Source organism: Microtus oregoni, unplaced genomic scaffold (genome assembly GCF_018167655.1).
Source record: "Microtus oregoni isolate MIOR12 unplaced genomic scaffold, Mior012 000038F_ref0000394, whole genome shotgun sequence".
NCBI classification, from domain to species: Eukaryota; Metazoa; Chordata; class Mammalia; order Rodentia; family Cricetidae; genus Microtus; species Microtus oregoni.
The window spans coordinates 647,037-663,438 of record NW_024543097.1 but is presented as its reverse complement, the minus strand read 5'-3'; the positions used below and the strand labels follow the sequence as shown (position 1 = coordinate 663,438).

General features: G+C 42.0%; 1 protein-coding gene across 1 annotated transcript in view; it reads right to left on the bottom strand.

Moving 5' to 3' along the window:
- Adam23 (ADAM metallopeptidase domain 23) overlaps window positions 1-16,402 on the bottom strand; it is a 159,133-nt gene that overhangs the window by 62,285 nt on the left and 80,446 nt on the right. The window contains exons 5-8 of the mRNA XM_041631816.1: window positions 7,648-7,730; window positions 6,179-6,242; window positions 1,658-1,730; window positions 843-916 (exon numbers count right to left, since the gene is read on the bottom strand). Of these exons, the coding sequence (XP_041487750.1) occupies window positions 843-916; window positions 1,658-1,730; window positions 6,179-6,242; window positions 7,648-7,730 (294 nt within the window). The remainder of the gene's footprint in view (window positions 1-842; window positions 917-1,657; window positions 1,731-6,178; window positions 6,243-7,647; window positions 7,731-16,402) is intronic.

Below are 16,402 nucleotides of genomic sequence, written 5' to 3'. Positions count from 1 at the left end.
AAGCTGTAGAATTAATTCTTGGTTAGATGGCATTCACCATGTAATTACCGAACAGTCCCACTCATTACAGGCTTCTAATCTACTACAAAAGCCTATGAACATATTTAGTTACAATGCCACTAGGCATTTATTAGTGCACAAAAACATACAACAGTAACTGGTTCTATCACTTCCCGACTTTTATTTAGCCCCTGTCTCATCACCAATAGAGAAATAACTTTCAGCCATTCTGTTCTGAAAAGCTCATCCAGCTCTCAAGTTTGGTGTAACCGAGTTCTTCATTTTTCATTTGCAAGGAAGACAAACTTGATTGGCCGATATTTCAAAACCCAACTTTTACTAATTTTTAACAGAAATGTTTTATATGACATTGTGCAATCAAGATTATCTCTAAAGCTGTTGTGCACTCTCTTGTTTGTTGGCTTGTTTGTATCGGGAGGGTGAGCACACACAGAAGCCACAGATTAACTACTGGAATCAATTCTCTCCTTTCACCTTCCGTCCCAAGGAAGGAACCCTGGGTATTAAGCTTCACCTGTTCAGTCATCTCAGCAGCCCTACTGTGGTTTTCAATAGGAAAACATGTACTCCCATTTTTATAAGAAAAACACACTGAAAACAAAACTAAAACAACACATGTTTTTCCATGACATCAGAGCTCACAGGACACTCTTATCAGTTTGAATCATTAGTAGGGAGAGAAGAGTAAACAGCATTGTGTGAGAGATGCTCTTGAGACGGAGGCTGTTCCCTGCAGTCTTTGTTCCGAAGGGGAAAGTCTAGACAGGGTGGAGCAGACTCCCAAGGGGAAAGGGGAAGCCCGCGGCCCCTGCCACACTCACACTGGCTGCTCTCTTCCTTCTTCTCAACCACTGTAATTCAGGTAGCAAAGGCCACTGGTCACTGCCATCTGTGCCTGTGTAAAAGGAAAACGAGCATCAAATGGATTTTATTACATGAAAGAACAGCACCGTTAATAATCAATGTCACCACAAAGCCAAAACAGCCTGTAGTGAAACCGTGCATAGACTGTTCAACATTTCATGCTCACAAAGACAGCTCAAAATCTATTTTCCTCTAATCTTAAAAAACATGAAGTGTCCAAGGTTGATCAGGTGATAGTTGTTTGACCTACAACCATTTAACAACATCATATGAACTCTACTACACAGTCCCAATTTATTTTAGAATTTAAAATGATATGTGGCATAAAGTTTTGTATAAATTATGAAAGACTCTGGGCATTAGTATACAGGCATAGGCTCTCATGCCCACAGGAAATCAAATGGAGCCTTTGCCCTGATTAAACAGCTACAGATGCTCCGAGGGCAGGGTGAAGAGCGGAGGCAGCGCAGAGTGACGGGGAAGCTAACTGCAAGCATGAACGTCCACCCGGTCAGAAAGCAATCATTAATTTAGATTTGGCTACACTCAGGTTCCCAGCCCAGCTTCATGCCAGAGATTCATTTGTCATCACCACTGAAACATCTCTCGCTGTCTCATCCCACGCAAGGCTCAGCTGGGACTCCACTCCCCACCCACGCTGCCGATCTCAGCTCTCAGACCAATTTCCCTTCCCAGCAAGGCTGCACGACTCCAGCGGTCTGTCAAGTCACAGCCCGCAGCACGTATCATGACTGTTTTAATTAAAACTTACTGAGATTCTTCATCAGCTTAGAATATTGTCCTGCCAAGGTTTTCTGGATTATGTGCGGTCGGCCTGTGCTTTTCTGAAACAAAGACAATTGTAGGAAATGGAGAAGTGAGACATGAAGACACTGGACATCAGTGTTAGCAGAATGCTTTCTCTAGTAGCCTTCTACCGTGGGGGGGCATTGGTTATCAGAAGGAAAAGGATATGCTTGTTGATCTTTAATTTTAAATAAAACAGTGCCCTTCAACCGCCCCACTTTAGATCGAAGCACAGTTTTCTCAGTTGCTCTTGTATCTCAGCTTCTTTCAAAGCCCCGAGTGGGAAACTCATAAAGAAGGAACAGAATGTCCAGCAGCATGAGGAAAGGTTGGTGCTTTACTATGCTTTTAAAACACAAACTTCAGAAAGTTAGAACAGCAATTTTCCCACCAAGCTGTAAATGATTTAAAAATTACGACATCCATAGTTAATTACAGCTACAAGGCAGAACATACGCACACATCACTGTAGCATCGTTTGAGAAAGATTTTGAAAATATCCGTAAGCAGCCTTGAAGCTACTCAAATCCCTCGCCTAGACATGACACTGACTCCTTATCATTAGCAGTGGGAGCAGCTCTGAAAGCGGAGTGCCGAGTGCCTGCCAACCAGCATCGATGTGTGTATTACCCAGTTTGTTCCCAACAGGAAGCCCAAGTGGTCTGTATTCTATCCCTGCCCTTGTGCTTTCTGTTGCGGTGAGAAAACACTGACCAAAACCCATCTGAGAAGGAGAGGGTTTATTCCAGCTTGAGGGTTACAGTCCTCAAGAAGAAACTGAGGGCAGGAGCTGAAGCCAGAACCTGGAGGCAGGAACTGAAGCAGAGACCATGGGGGAGTGCTGCTCACTGCCTGCCCTCCCCTGGCTGGCTCAGAAACCTTTTTATACAGCCCGGATCCCTATTTAATTCCACCAGTCTAGGGATTGTCCCACCCACAGTGGGCGTGGCTATCCTACATGAATCAGCAATCAAGAAATGCTCCCTAGGCCATGCTGAAGGAGACAGTTCTTCAGATGAGCTTCCCTCTTCTTAGTATACCAAGTTGACAGCCTAGATCAACCACCGCATTTCTGTTTAACGAATAAAAATACTGAGATTCAGAGAAGATACATGATTGGGTTAAGTTGTGCTATGAAACGATCCAATCAATGTATTTAAAATATATACAGAATTGTCTAATTGAAGGTTATAAGCCATTATCTTTGGGGATGGTATGGTGGATCATTACTATTTAGTTAAGTATTTTGTTTTTCAAATTGCCAAATATATTACTAGATTTGGGGGCTTTTGTAATATTGATAATAGAACCCAGACTCTCATGAATACTAAGCAAGATCTGGGCCACTAAGCAATCCCTAGCCTGTTTTTTGTTTTGTTTTGTTTGGTGTTGTTTCTGATGTTCATTTTTGTTTGTTTGTTTGTTTGTTGTTTGAATTTATTTGAGACAAGGTCTCACTAAGCTTCCCAGGCTGGCCTTGATCTGACCTTCCTCTTGTTTCACCTTCCTGTGTAGCTGGGATGACAGACATACACCACCACACTCAGCTAATACATTAGTTTATGATCATAAAAATATCTATTAAAAAGGCCCTTCTTATTACATTTGATTACATATTGAAAACAATAATTAAGGACATTGCTATTTACTTTCCATTTGCAACAGAATGTGAATTCTCACTGGAACTATCCTGTCCATACTTCTAACTTACTACAAAGTATGCTAAAATTAATAGTAATAATAATGTGGCCATCCAAAAATCCAAATTCTCTTTCGGTCAGCTCTTTATTCTGGGAACATAAAAAGGCACCTAGCATAGGGAAGCTTACTTCTGAATTGCAATGCGATTTTTACAACTAATTTCAAGATTCAAGTTCTGCTCCTTTGCCCCCACCCACAGTGGAAACGAGAAGAAATCATTTGTGAACAAAGGGAGGCAGTAAGAGGCAGGCAGGGAACTGAGGATAATAAGCTCGTAGCCATCAGCCTGAAGCAGAATAATGACAGCTACGGCAGTGAAGAACCAGTTCTTTAAACATTTTGATAATAAGAGTTTACATGTACATAAACCCTTTCAGCAGTTCAGCGGATACTGCAACACATTTATGAATTCACCAGTCTGCAAAAATTGTCCTATTACAGATGCGCTGGAAATTACCTCATTTACACATTTTTAAAATGAGAAAGCTCAGAGAACTATCTTGGACTTATTGTCGTTGCTTTCTTCGGGGGTTTCTTTGGTGAGGGAGGTAAGAGAGAAGTTGATCACAGCTGAAATCAGGTGTTCTGCTGAGTGTCTGACAGGTTTGCTGCAGTACGGTTATCTGCCCGCTCACAGGGCAGGGAGAGCGTCTGCTCGTCAGGACATATTAATCTAGGGTAAACTGTCATCCCTGCCTAGAAAGTTTTAAAATTATTCATCAAAACCCATATAGGCTTGTTCAAATATCACCTTGTACAATTTAATGGCTTTTCTGTCTCAAATTTGAAAGTTTGTTCCACAGTCATATGTGAGTACATGTGTAAAGGTATACACACACATACACACACACACACATACACACACACATACACACACATACACACACATACACATACATACACATGCACACACATACACACACATACACAGATACATACACACACATACACACACATACACATACATACACACACATACACACACATACACACACATACACACACATACACATACATACACATGCACACACATACACACACACATACACAGACACATACACACACACATACACACACATACACATACATACACATGCACACACATACACACACACATACACACACACATACACATACATACACATACACATACACACACATACACACACATACACACACATACACACACATACACACACATACACATACACACACATACACATACATACACATACACACACATACACATACACACACATACACACACACATACACACACACATACACATACACACACATACACACATACACACACATACACACACACATACACATACACACACACATACACAAACATATACACACATACACACACACATACACAAACATATACACACACATACACACACACACACACACACACACACACAAGAAAACAAATGGTGCCCTTTTTTGTCAAAAGCCTAGATGTTTGCTTGGAGAGGCTGCTCAGTAGTTAAGAGCTCTTGTTGCCCTTACAGACACAGGCTCAGTTTCCATCACCCACATGCTACCTATAATCCTTTGTAACTCCACTTCCCGGGGCTCTGATGTCCCTCTACCCACCTCCTCAAGCACTGCACACACGGAGAACACTCATACATATTAAATAAATAGACAGACAAATAGGTAGACAGACAGATAGATAGACAGGTATGTGGATAGGTAGATGGATGGATTGATGATGGATAGATGGATGAACAGATAGAAAGAGAGAGAGACATATTACTAATTCCTCACTGACTACCATAGTCTTAAAAGAAAAAACTTTAATGTTCAATCTGAACATGGCGGCACACACAGAACATTCGGGAGGCCTGGACAGTATAATGACACCCTGTGCCCCACCAAAATGGTTTCCTGCTCTCCATCGAATGACTGCATTATTGTGCCCATCACTCTCAAAATATACCTTCCTTCGATATCAGTTGCCTCCCCTGCTGTGACCTCACCGTGTCTTCGCCTGCCAATTTCCACTTTATCTGAACAGTCAGGTTTCCTAAAGACGGCATAACACAGCAAGCAGCGCCCATCCCAGGGCCTTCGTAACCACCTCACGGCTCTGGGAGTTTTGATTCCCTGAAGGCTTTTACTCAAGATCTCCCCCACACACACTCACAGCGTGGTGGCCCATTGCTGTCCGCAGCGGGTGTCACCGTCTGAAATACGTGTGTGACCTCTTACTCATTTTTTTGCACCCCTGTTCATGAGTCTCGGGCCATCAGTTTTATCATGAATGTAAAATGTAGCAAGCTCTCCATATAATATTGGTGTCTACACATTAGACTTTAGAGCTGGTAACACTGTCAATGAACAGCTTGGCTGGAACACGGGGTTTCTGATGATGGCTGCTGGCCTAAACAGGATGAAGCACTGTTTCCTTCTCCGTCTCTATTTAACTGTGTGCTGCATCAAGTAGTCATTGCTCAGACCACAGATTTCCCCACTAAATATTTCTAGGAACAGAAAGTAAGTATATTCTTAGACAATTATCTAAAGAAGGTACTGGAAACGAAAGCTTGTCTTATGGGGTCCAGTGCAAAGCAAAGGGCCTCCCTGCCCTCTCTAAAGACCAGAAAGAAGAAGCTTGCTTCAGAATGCCTCAGTAATATACCTCTGTTCTGCCGCCACTGGCACAAGGGTCTGGCATTGTGCTGTCTAAGTCTGAAATCATACAACATGGATAAATGCTCTGGGATGTGTTCTACCTTCACCTGATATAAGAAAATTGATGTCACAGACCCACCTCATCATGAACGAGCTCCAACGGCTCTATCATATACATGAAGGTGTTGTCCTCAAACATGCCGCTGCAACACAAGGCATCAGAAAGACAGTCAGCAAAGGGGCATCTCAGCGGTGCCTTCATAGTCCCACATGAACTCCCAGTAGCTGCAGGGAGTCCTGCCAAGGTCTCAGCGCGCCAAGGACTCTGCTGGGCAGTATGCAAGCTACAAAAGCATGAAGCATCCCCCCCAGAGAGTGCAAACTCCACACGACATAAGTCATTTTTAAAAATAAACCAATGACAATGGTGATCTGGGATAAGATTTCCCACATCATGGGGAAGGCTCATTTATTTTAGAAGCATAAGCAACTAGTATAATCTTCTTGTTATGCAAATTATGTATCACCTACGAGAAAGCTGACCGCTCCGTCATCTAGGAATATTCTAAGACCATCTCTGATTCTGAAGAGGCTGGTAAAAATATCCTTACACTTGTAAATTGTGAATGCTTATTACGTAATATGCCGTAGAAAGCACATTTAACTTAGGGAGACATGAGATTTATTTTAAATAAAGTTTGAAAAGGGTTTTAAGACCCTTTTTCGTTTGATCACCAAGCTAACTCTTTATCTGAGGCACTATTTAATATGAATCTAAAATGTGTGTGTGTGCAGGGTTTCAAAGAGTCTGCCTCTGGACAATGCCTCTTAGCATCCCATCCTTCTCTGGTTGGTGCCTAGTGAGACTCAGATCGAAGTCTACCCATATGAGCTTTGACACACATACCTGTAGGGGTTACATCGACTAGACCGAGTCACTCTGTTAGCTCCCTGCTAGATTTTGGGTCTTACACGTTCCCACAGGTCCACTACTAAGGATTCACGCCAGCAGGGCGATACTGGGAGGTGGTGGAACGGCCATGAGGTAAGCATCAAGAGCCATGTAAGAAGTCTTGAGTTCACGGCGGGGGTCGGGAGAAATGCCTTGCAGGGTACTATGGGACAAAGTCTTCCCACTCCTCTCTCTCCTAGCCACATGCTGAGCAGTTTTGTTGCCTTCCACACTTTCAATCCCCAGTGATGTGGTTCCTCAAAGTGGCTCACAGTAATGAGGGCAATCATCCATGGATTCGAACCTCCAAAGCCTGAGCTAAAGTAATCCTTTTCTTGTTATAAGGTAATCTTCTCAGGCATTTTTTTTCAGTAACAGAGAGCTAATTAATACACCCCTTTCCATTCCCTTCGCAGAATCAAACAAAATGGGAATTACTGACTTACGTAAATCATTTGTTTAATTTCTGAGTTTCCTATACAGGTGTTATATAAGTGTGGACTTAAGCTCCCTGGAACTACTTTTATCTAACTCCCAACACATCACTGACATAGAAAAGTCATGAAGATAAAACATATTAAAAATAAAAACTAGAAAGAATGAGTAGATATGAGCAAGCCTGAAGGTCAAGAAGACCCACGGAGATTCCCACATACTGGAGTCCATTACACGTCGACAGAGCCACCCTGGAGTCTTTGACGCCTCTGATGCTTCCATGGTAGTAACAGTGTTCTCCACCCTACAAAACAGAGAATGAATTACTGACTGTATCTCACATGTCGATAACTCTGCTTCTGATAGTTCTGCAGAGAAAGGCCATCAAGGACGAGAAGGCATCTGCCAGAGAAACTCAAAGCCAGAAATTTTCATACGATTAATGGAGGAGAAAGGGGCTTTCATGGGGAATAAAACCAAGCAAATGATAAAGTTCCCTTGCATTTCTTAAATATGCATCACAGAAGCAGATGTGGTTACACAGTAGTTTTCTCTCCCCTTTTCACACCACAACTCTCCCAGATGTTTCTTCTTGTGTTTATACACATTTCGAATAGAATCTTTTTACTGCTATCATCTGATTCACCCCACTTTAGAAATTATCTTCCTAAGATCGCTCTACATTATCAAAATGAAAACATAAATACCAAACCAACCACAAAGCCTTTATCTACAATGGTGTATCACCTCCAAGATAGGCCAGGACAATAATGACACAAAACGTGAGGAAGTAACCAACCAAAAACTGATTTTATTCAAGGCTCACTCCACAAGATGGAACCCATACCTGACACTGCTTGGGAGATTAAGAATCTGAGACCAGATAGCCCAGGGACCTAGGATAAAACTAAGTAACACTGGTCTTAAAAAAAAAAAAAAGAAAAAGAAAAATGGTAGTCATAAAATGACTCTTAATGATATTCTGCTGTACTCATAGATCAATACCTTGTTAAGCCATCATCAAAAAAGTTTCTTTCTGCAGTAGACGGGAACAAAGATAGAGACACAGAGCCAGACATTATATAAAGAAAATACATATTCAAGAAAAATCTTGAAACACTTATCCCTAAAGAGGGCGTCTCTATCAAATTCCTTCCCTTAGAGCTCAGGACCCCTGAGGAAGAGGAAGAAATGTAAGTGCCAGGAAGGTTGGGGGACCTCTAAATGATGAGCAAAGCTTTTAGGAACTCAGACTGAAGCATCACACACAGGGGCCTGCCCCGTCTGCACCAGGACCACTGCACTCACAGCATGGCTTCCAGCTTAGAGTGAGTGAAGGAGCGGGCCTCTGATTCTTGTGCCTTTTCTTGGGCTCTTTTCCTTGTGTTGATTTGTCTTTGTACAACTTTGAAGTGATAGTTTTTTTTTTAATCTTATTATATCTTCTTTTGTTACAGTTTTTAAAAAGAACAAATGAATGAATGGATACCTAGCCACTAGGGTGAAGGTAATTTACGCTTGCTGAGAGAGGGAAAACCATTTTTCCCCAGTGGAAGCACACTGGGTAGATCAACTACTCCAGGGAAGGCCTCATGTTCAAGAGTAGTTGACAACATACAAGCCTCCACAGTTTCCGTGTGCCTTTATTTGGCCACAGCTTGCTGTTTTCTTTGTGAGTGGTGCTCTGTTCTGTTTTCTTGGCCTGAGGGGGTTTTGTTGCTATGTTTCATTTGTGTTTGGTTTTTGAGAACTTAAAGTTGGGTGGGTATTGAGCGGCAGAGGACCTTGGAAGGACTTGAGGAGGGAAAGAATAGGATCAAATATATTTCAACTTAAAAATTGTTTTAAATAAGACAAAAATAAGAAATAAACAAAAAGTATTCAGTTGTATTTGTATTATATATCAATAACATTAAAACAAAAAAATAAACAAGAAAGTATCTCCCTAATACAGACTCAAGAAAGCCCCTCCCACCCCAATACATTTCAATATACTCTGCTGGTCTTGGGCTGAGCTGCTAGTTGGTGTTCATATTGTGACTCTGGAAAAGTGTTCAGAGCTGTACAATGGTTCCATTACATTTTCTACTTTTCTACATTTTTAATTTGAGGAGACATTTTGTTTCACTATTTGCATCTTTGTTTTATATGTAATTAACATCCTCTAGCCTCTAAGAGTAATCTAAAACTCCTCCTTCTGTGCTCAAGGTATCAGTCAATGCGGCATGCTCATTTTGTTCCTAGGGACACTCTATGCTTCATGCTTCAGTCCACCCCTTTGTTTTCTGGGTCCCACTAGGAGGCAGCATGCAGGACTTCTCTGGAAACTTGTGGAATCTTTTTTAGCCTGCCTTCTGTGTTGGACCCTAAATTCCATGTCTTCCTCACTTATAGTCATCACCGCCATCCTCCTTAGAGTGGCACATAGTTTATTGAAAAGTATTTATGATGAATAAGTTCAGTGAGCAGTCACGAGAGTAAACCTTTCCTTGTCAGCCTTCACAGTAGAGCCGCAAGTTGGGTAGGAAATACTAAACTGACTCTGACTTCCTCCCGGCACTTCAGAAACCTATAGTCTTCTTGTTTCTGATGTTGCTGATTCAGAGACGATTCCAGCATTAGGCATTTTCTATAAAAATCTATTGTTTCTTTTTTAAGAGGACTTCAGGGACTCCTATTCAGCTCCGTGTCCACAGTCTAGGGATGAGCCTTCGTATGGATGTTTCGTCTCCATCAATCGAAGTCTCCAGAACACTCAGAACTGAAAACAGCTTGTGTGCTTCCCTCTGGGAAGAAGGCTTTTATTATTTCTTTGCCCGTTCCCTCTGCAAGCTCTTATATACTGGCTACTTCAACCAACCTGAGATGGGGTGGTCTCCTGGCTATGTGGGTAAGGAGTGAATCAGGGTGGATGGCGTTAGTTATTCTCTAAGTACACCCTTCACCTCACCACCCCTTTCCAGATGCCACTGACTCCTGGACCTTTCTGGATTTAATAATATGAGCCAGCTTGCCATTAGCAGCTTCCTCTCAAAATAATTCAACGGAGTAAGCAGTGTTCACACATAAGAGAATAATTACTGGCCTTCCTGCTGCCCACCTCCTAAAACTGCATGAACATCTCCTACTGCCTTCTCCACTTGGCTTTGCCCTAGTAGGTTTATTTCCCTTTTGAATGGGTTATTGGGAAGACACATGATATCACATATTATAAGTCCTCTATATGTGGGTTGCTCCTCAGTTCTCAAATAGCAAAGTTGCTTATAAATATTGACTCATATACAGCATGCCAAGTTCTATTTGTGTATTTAACACTGAAACCGATAAGGACAAAGGGGTTCACACATATCAGCAACTTGAGAATCCAGGTCAGCATACAGCAATTACATTTCAAATTCTTCACATGGTTCTCAATTATATATATATATATATTATAATTCTATATATTCATAATACATATAACATGTAAGATGTATTATACACATATATATGTATATATGTATATATTACACATATATGTATATATTATTATTAGTATATATATATTAGTAACTGTATATATATATTAGTAACTGTAAATTCTATCCAAGTTGTTCTTTAGCACTATGTGTAACAAAAAGAGCTATCCTAAGCCAAGTGGTTAGAAAAAGTACACAGAAAACAGTCATATTCACTTGGCCTTCCCAAGGGTAACTGTTTTCAGATTTTTTTTTAAGATATTGTTATTTTCCCCATAAGCGATTGTATGCTGATATTACCAGCTCTTCTTAGACGCACATCCCATCCTCTTGCACTAATGAGTGGAAGTTGGCTCTCTAATGGTTACCTAGTGGATTAAGGGGGAAACTATATTTGACCGTGTGTTATCAAGTTCTCTAAGCCTCAAGCGAGACTGGAGATAACGTTCAATCCTTGTGCTAGCACCATACTCAGCCTTAACATCTAAAGTGCACAGCTAGTTATATTAAGCATTATGAGTAGTTTGGTGATTTTCGTTTTAATGTTACTATTGGAATGTTTTCTGAGTTTCTTGTTAAATTTATAGAAAGTTTTTTTTTTAAGTATGTTGAAAAAATATCACTTGGCAACTCTGCAGATCCATGTTGCTGCTGTATTTGACCGGGACAGAAAGGACAGAAATCCCATGTGAGGGATCTCACTTGCTGTGACACAGAACAATCCCTGAGAATCTGCTATCTTCACTGATCACTATTGGACTGTGACCACAATCTCCATGTACAAGTTAGGAGATGGGTTGTGTGCACTAAAGGCTCTGCCAAGAGTAGCAAACAGACTGGCTGGTGTCATATCTTCAGGAGCTCCAGTTCACACACCTTCTTCCAGGTAAGAAAACCTCAGACTACTCCAGTGGTCGAGTCAGCATTGACCAAGAATGGGCACAGAAGTCAGCACTGGCCAAGAGTGGGCACAGAAGTCAGCACTGACCAAGAGTGGGCACAGAAGTCAGCACTGATCCAGAGTAGGCACAGAAGTCAGCACTGATCCAGAGTAGGCACAGAAGTCAGCACTGACCAAGAGTGGGCACAGAAGTCAGCACTGACCAAGAGTGGGCACAGAAGTCAGCACTGACCAAGAGTGGGCACAGAAGTCAGCACTGACCAAGAGTGGGCACAGAAGTCAGCACTGACCAAGAGTGGGCACAGAAGTCAGCATTGACCAAGAGTGGGCACAGAAGTCAGCATTGACCCAGAGTGGGCACAGAAGTCAGCACTGACCAAGAGTGGGCACAGAAGTCAGCACTGACCAAGAGTGGGCACAGAAGTCAGCACTGACCAAGAGTGGGCACAGAAGTCAGCACTGACCAAGAGTGGGCACAGAAGTCAGCATTGACCCAGAGTGGGCACAGAAGTCAGCATTGACCCAGAGTGGGCACAGAAGTCAGCACTGACCAAGAGTGGGCACAGACTTGGGGGCAAGCAAGCAGTAGCAAGGGCTTAGTCAATGTGTGTCTCCACTGATGTTTACATTTTCAGATCCAAAGTATTCATCTGTTAATTAGATCTGACAAAAATGGATCCTTTAACAAGCAGAACTTGTTGGTAGTCAGAGGGAATGAGAATTCCTAGGAACTGCACTGTCAACTTTCTCAGTCATGTATTCCACACGGCCAAGGACCCCAAGAGCTAAGTCATGTTCATGTTCACATAGTAACAGGCTCCTGCATTAGGTCAGCAAGCTCAGAATTCCGCAGCAAACCTCTGATGCATCCTCCACTGTTCTGTTGCTGTTCACTAGTTTAGGGGTGGTTGTTTGTTTTTAGTTTTGTTTGCTTGAGGGCCTGTCTGCCTTTTCTTCAGTGTGTGTGTCTGTGTGTGTGTGTGTGTGTGTGTGTGTGTGTGTGTGTGCGTGTGTTGCTAGGGACCGAAGCCAGGACCCTGAGCATAATGAGTAAGTACTCTGTCACTAAGCTACACTCCCCAACCCATGTGATTCTCATCTTTTAAAACATTTCCTCACTGGGTGGTGGTGGCACATGCCTTTAATCCCAGCACTCCGGAGGTAGAGGCAGGCTGATCTCTGTGAGTTCAAGGCCAGTTTGGTCTACAAAGCCATTCCAGGACAGCCAGGACAGTTACACAGAGAAACTCTGTATCGAAAATCAATAAACAAATAGATAAATAAATAATCAGGAATGAGTGGAAAAAGCAACTTAATAATTCATGCGATAATAACTGGAAAGTTTGGGGAGGTCTATTCTATGACTTCATTGCTGTATTAATAGGCATTATTTGATTCCACTCACTGTAATAAAAAGGAACATTTCTACTCTCCCAGTAACCCACTCAAATAGCAGTGACATAAAAAGCCACATTAAGCCACACGACAGAGGACAGAGAAAAAGAGCTGGAAGTGGACAGGGTGCCTCTGACGGTGCGGGAGATGGCCAGCAGACTGGTGGGAATGACCCTCTTAGATTAGAGGTTTGGGGTCGAAACCAAAAAGGAAGCAAAACCAACAATTAATTGTTAAAATTTTTCCAACCTTTTGTATCTGTTTGATTATCTCAACTGCTTCAGCAAAATTCAGTCCGTCAGTGTGTGTGTGAGCTTCACAGCCCAAGAAACTCAGGCAGACCTAGTCGTTCACAATGACTGAGAACCGGGGTCTCCTTGGCTACTCGAGGTCTTGAAAACATTTCTAAACAGCTGACACCGCCCATCTTGAAGAGCGGTGCCGACGAGGAGCGTTCGACTTAGGACGTGCTGAAATGAAGATGCCACCGCAGTGATTATTTTAGGTCTGGGTTTTTGCCTTTGTTTTACAAATTTGCCTACTGACAAAGCAATACCAGCCTATTTTTAAAGTGAGTGGTCTGTAACTGATTACGTGTGCCGGATTTTCTGCAGAATGAGAAAATGAAAAACTACATTCAGAGAGTTGGGGAATTTGAAATTTCAGCACCATTTTAATAATTTATCTTCATTAAATTCAACAGGGAAAAGAACTCTTCCAGTAGTGTATTGATAAAAGTGTTAGACCATTTCAGCTCTGTCAATGCTTTAATACTTCATATTAATTGTATTGTTCAAACTTAAAATAGCTTTGCAACGAACGAATATTGCCTGCTAGCTGGATTTCATAGGGTGATTTTTAACCCCCATGTTTCTTTCATGTTCTTGAATATATTCAGAATATTGCCAAAAAAAGACAATATTTTGAATGATCAACAACAGCATGCTTAACTTTAAACTGGAAATTTTAATTAAAGACTTTAATTTATACTTAATATAAATGTTCTAGCATGTATAATCTTTCCCTGTTATAACTTAAATTGCTTATTATCTACCTAATAGTAAACAACTTTTAAGCTAGCTACTAATTCAAAGACTACAAAAATATCACAATGAATATACAAGTAATAAACGACCCATTTAAATTTACTGTAAAAGTAGAAATCCAAATTTTTGGTTGGGAACAAAACATAAAAATGAGAACTTTTTATTCCAATGTAGCTTAGAAGTAAGAAATAGATGGAGAAACGGTCTGAGAAAATTCATTGGCTAACAATAAAGGAAGACATACCGGGCAAAGAGAAAAGGGAACATGGAGAAGAAGGGGGGAAGAGAAACCAGAGAAGAAAACACAGGACTGAATTGTGCTGTCCAGTGCAGGTGCCCTAGCTCAGCTCTAACAAATGGAGGCAGTGCCCTCCCCTCCCCTATCAGGACCGCTTAGCCTACAGCACTCTCAGGGCCAGCATCTGCAGATTCAGCCAATATCATGATGAAGAAACGTAGCAAAAACAACTTTTCTATGAGGAATATGTATAAACCATCGTCCTTGAAAGATTTTTCTACACCAGTGGTTCTCAACCTTCCTAATGCTGTAACCCTTGAGTACTGTTCCTCATATTGTGGTGACCCCCAACCATAAAATTATTTTCTTGCTACTTCATAACTGTAATTTTGCTACTGTTATGAATCCTAAAGTAAATGTCTGATATGCAGGATATCTGATATGCAACCCCTGTGAGAGGGTCATATAATCCCCCTAGAGGTTTAGAACCAGGGTATGGAGTCTAAACAGTCAGCTATTTTTACATGCATTCATATTGCACTTGGTATTGTAAGCTACAGATGACTTAAATGATTCAATAGGATGCGTGAGGTACACAAATCCAAGCAAATTTTATACAGGAAACTTGAGCATCCGTGGATTGGAATGTCCCCTGTGTCATCCTGGAACCAGTTCCTCCAGGAGAGCAAGGGATGACTAGAGACAGGGTGCTCAGGACATGGACTCTCCAAAGCCCTGGGCTCCGCTGAGCTCCACCTCCACCCAGGAGTCATGTCTATCAAGGACCCACTCACCCAGATGGCATCCCTGTCATCCTGCTCCTCAGCCCTCCCAGATACTGTGCGCGGCAGGCAAGGCAAGCGCGAGATGTGACTGAGGGAAAGAACAAGGTGAGGACAAAGCCTTCTCCACATGGAGAAGGAGCATGCCTCTGGCTCCTGGTGCATGCACTTGACCTAAAACAGAAACCAGGTCAGAAAAGGAGTTGAACTGATATTTTTGCTGAACGTGTTGTGTGTGTGTGCACATGTCTGTGTCAGTGTGGTATAGAACACGATGCTTTGTTATGGATAATGAAATGATTGTTGGTCAAGCACACTGGTGTGTCTCCTGTGAGTACCTAGGAAAGAATATTGGAAATCTATGGTTGTTAATTCCATCATATGACTGTGTCACTGACAACAGTTCTCACCCTAAACACTAGATTCCACATGTATTTCCTACATCGTGGGTAATTTTGACATATATCTTTCCATTTTCAATGGATACCTGGCCCTGACCCCTGACCCCTGACCTCTGGCCACCTGACCCTAGAAACCACTGTCCTGCTCTTTTCAATATTTTGGCTTCTTTAGAACCCATGTACTTTCCTCACTAATGGAGTCTTTTCTTCCTGTCTACATTATCTCATTGTACATAAATGCAATGGACTGGTATTCAGTCTTTCAACGGAGATGCCGCCATTTGCAGCAACATGGATGAACCTGGAGTACATATTTACCCACTGGCTACATTCATATTTAACATAGGACTCTTGTCCCCAGTGTGTGTGAATACACCACATTTTCTCTACTCATTCATCCATGTTCTTGTCTGGCTGTGTGTGTGTGTGTGTGTGTGTGTGTGTGTGTAGAGAGAGAGAGAGAGAGACACAGAGACAGAGACAGAGGCAGAGGCAGAGAGACGCCTTCTTCTACGTCTCTCTACCTTACTGCCTTGAGACAGGGTCTCTCACTGAAACAGAAGTTTGCTGATTTAGCTGGGCTGATATTGGTCAAGGAGGTCTCAGGATTCACCTGATTCCATTCCCCAGTGTTGGGGTTACAACTACACATAGACATGCCTGGCTTTTTACATGAGCACTGGGGATAAACACTCAGGTCTCTATATGTGTAGACAAGTGCTCTTGCCCCACCAAGCCATCTCCACGGTCCCAAG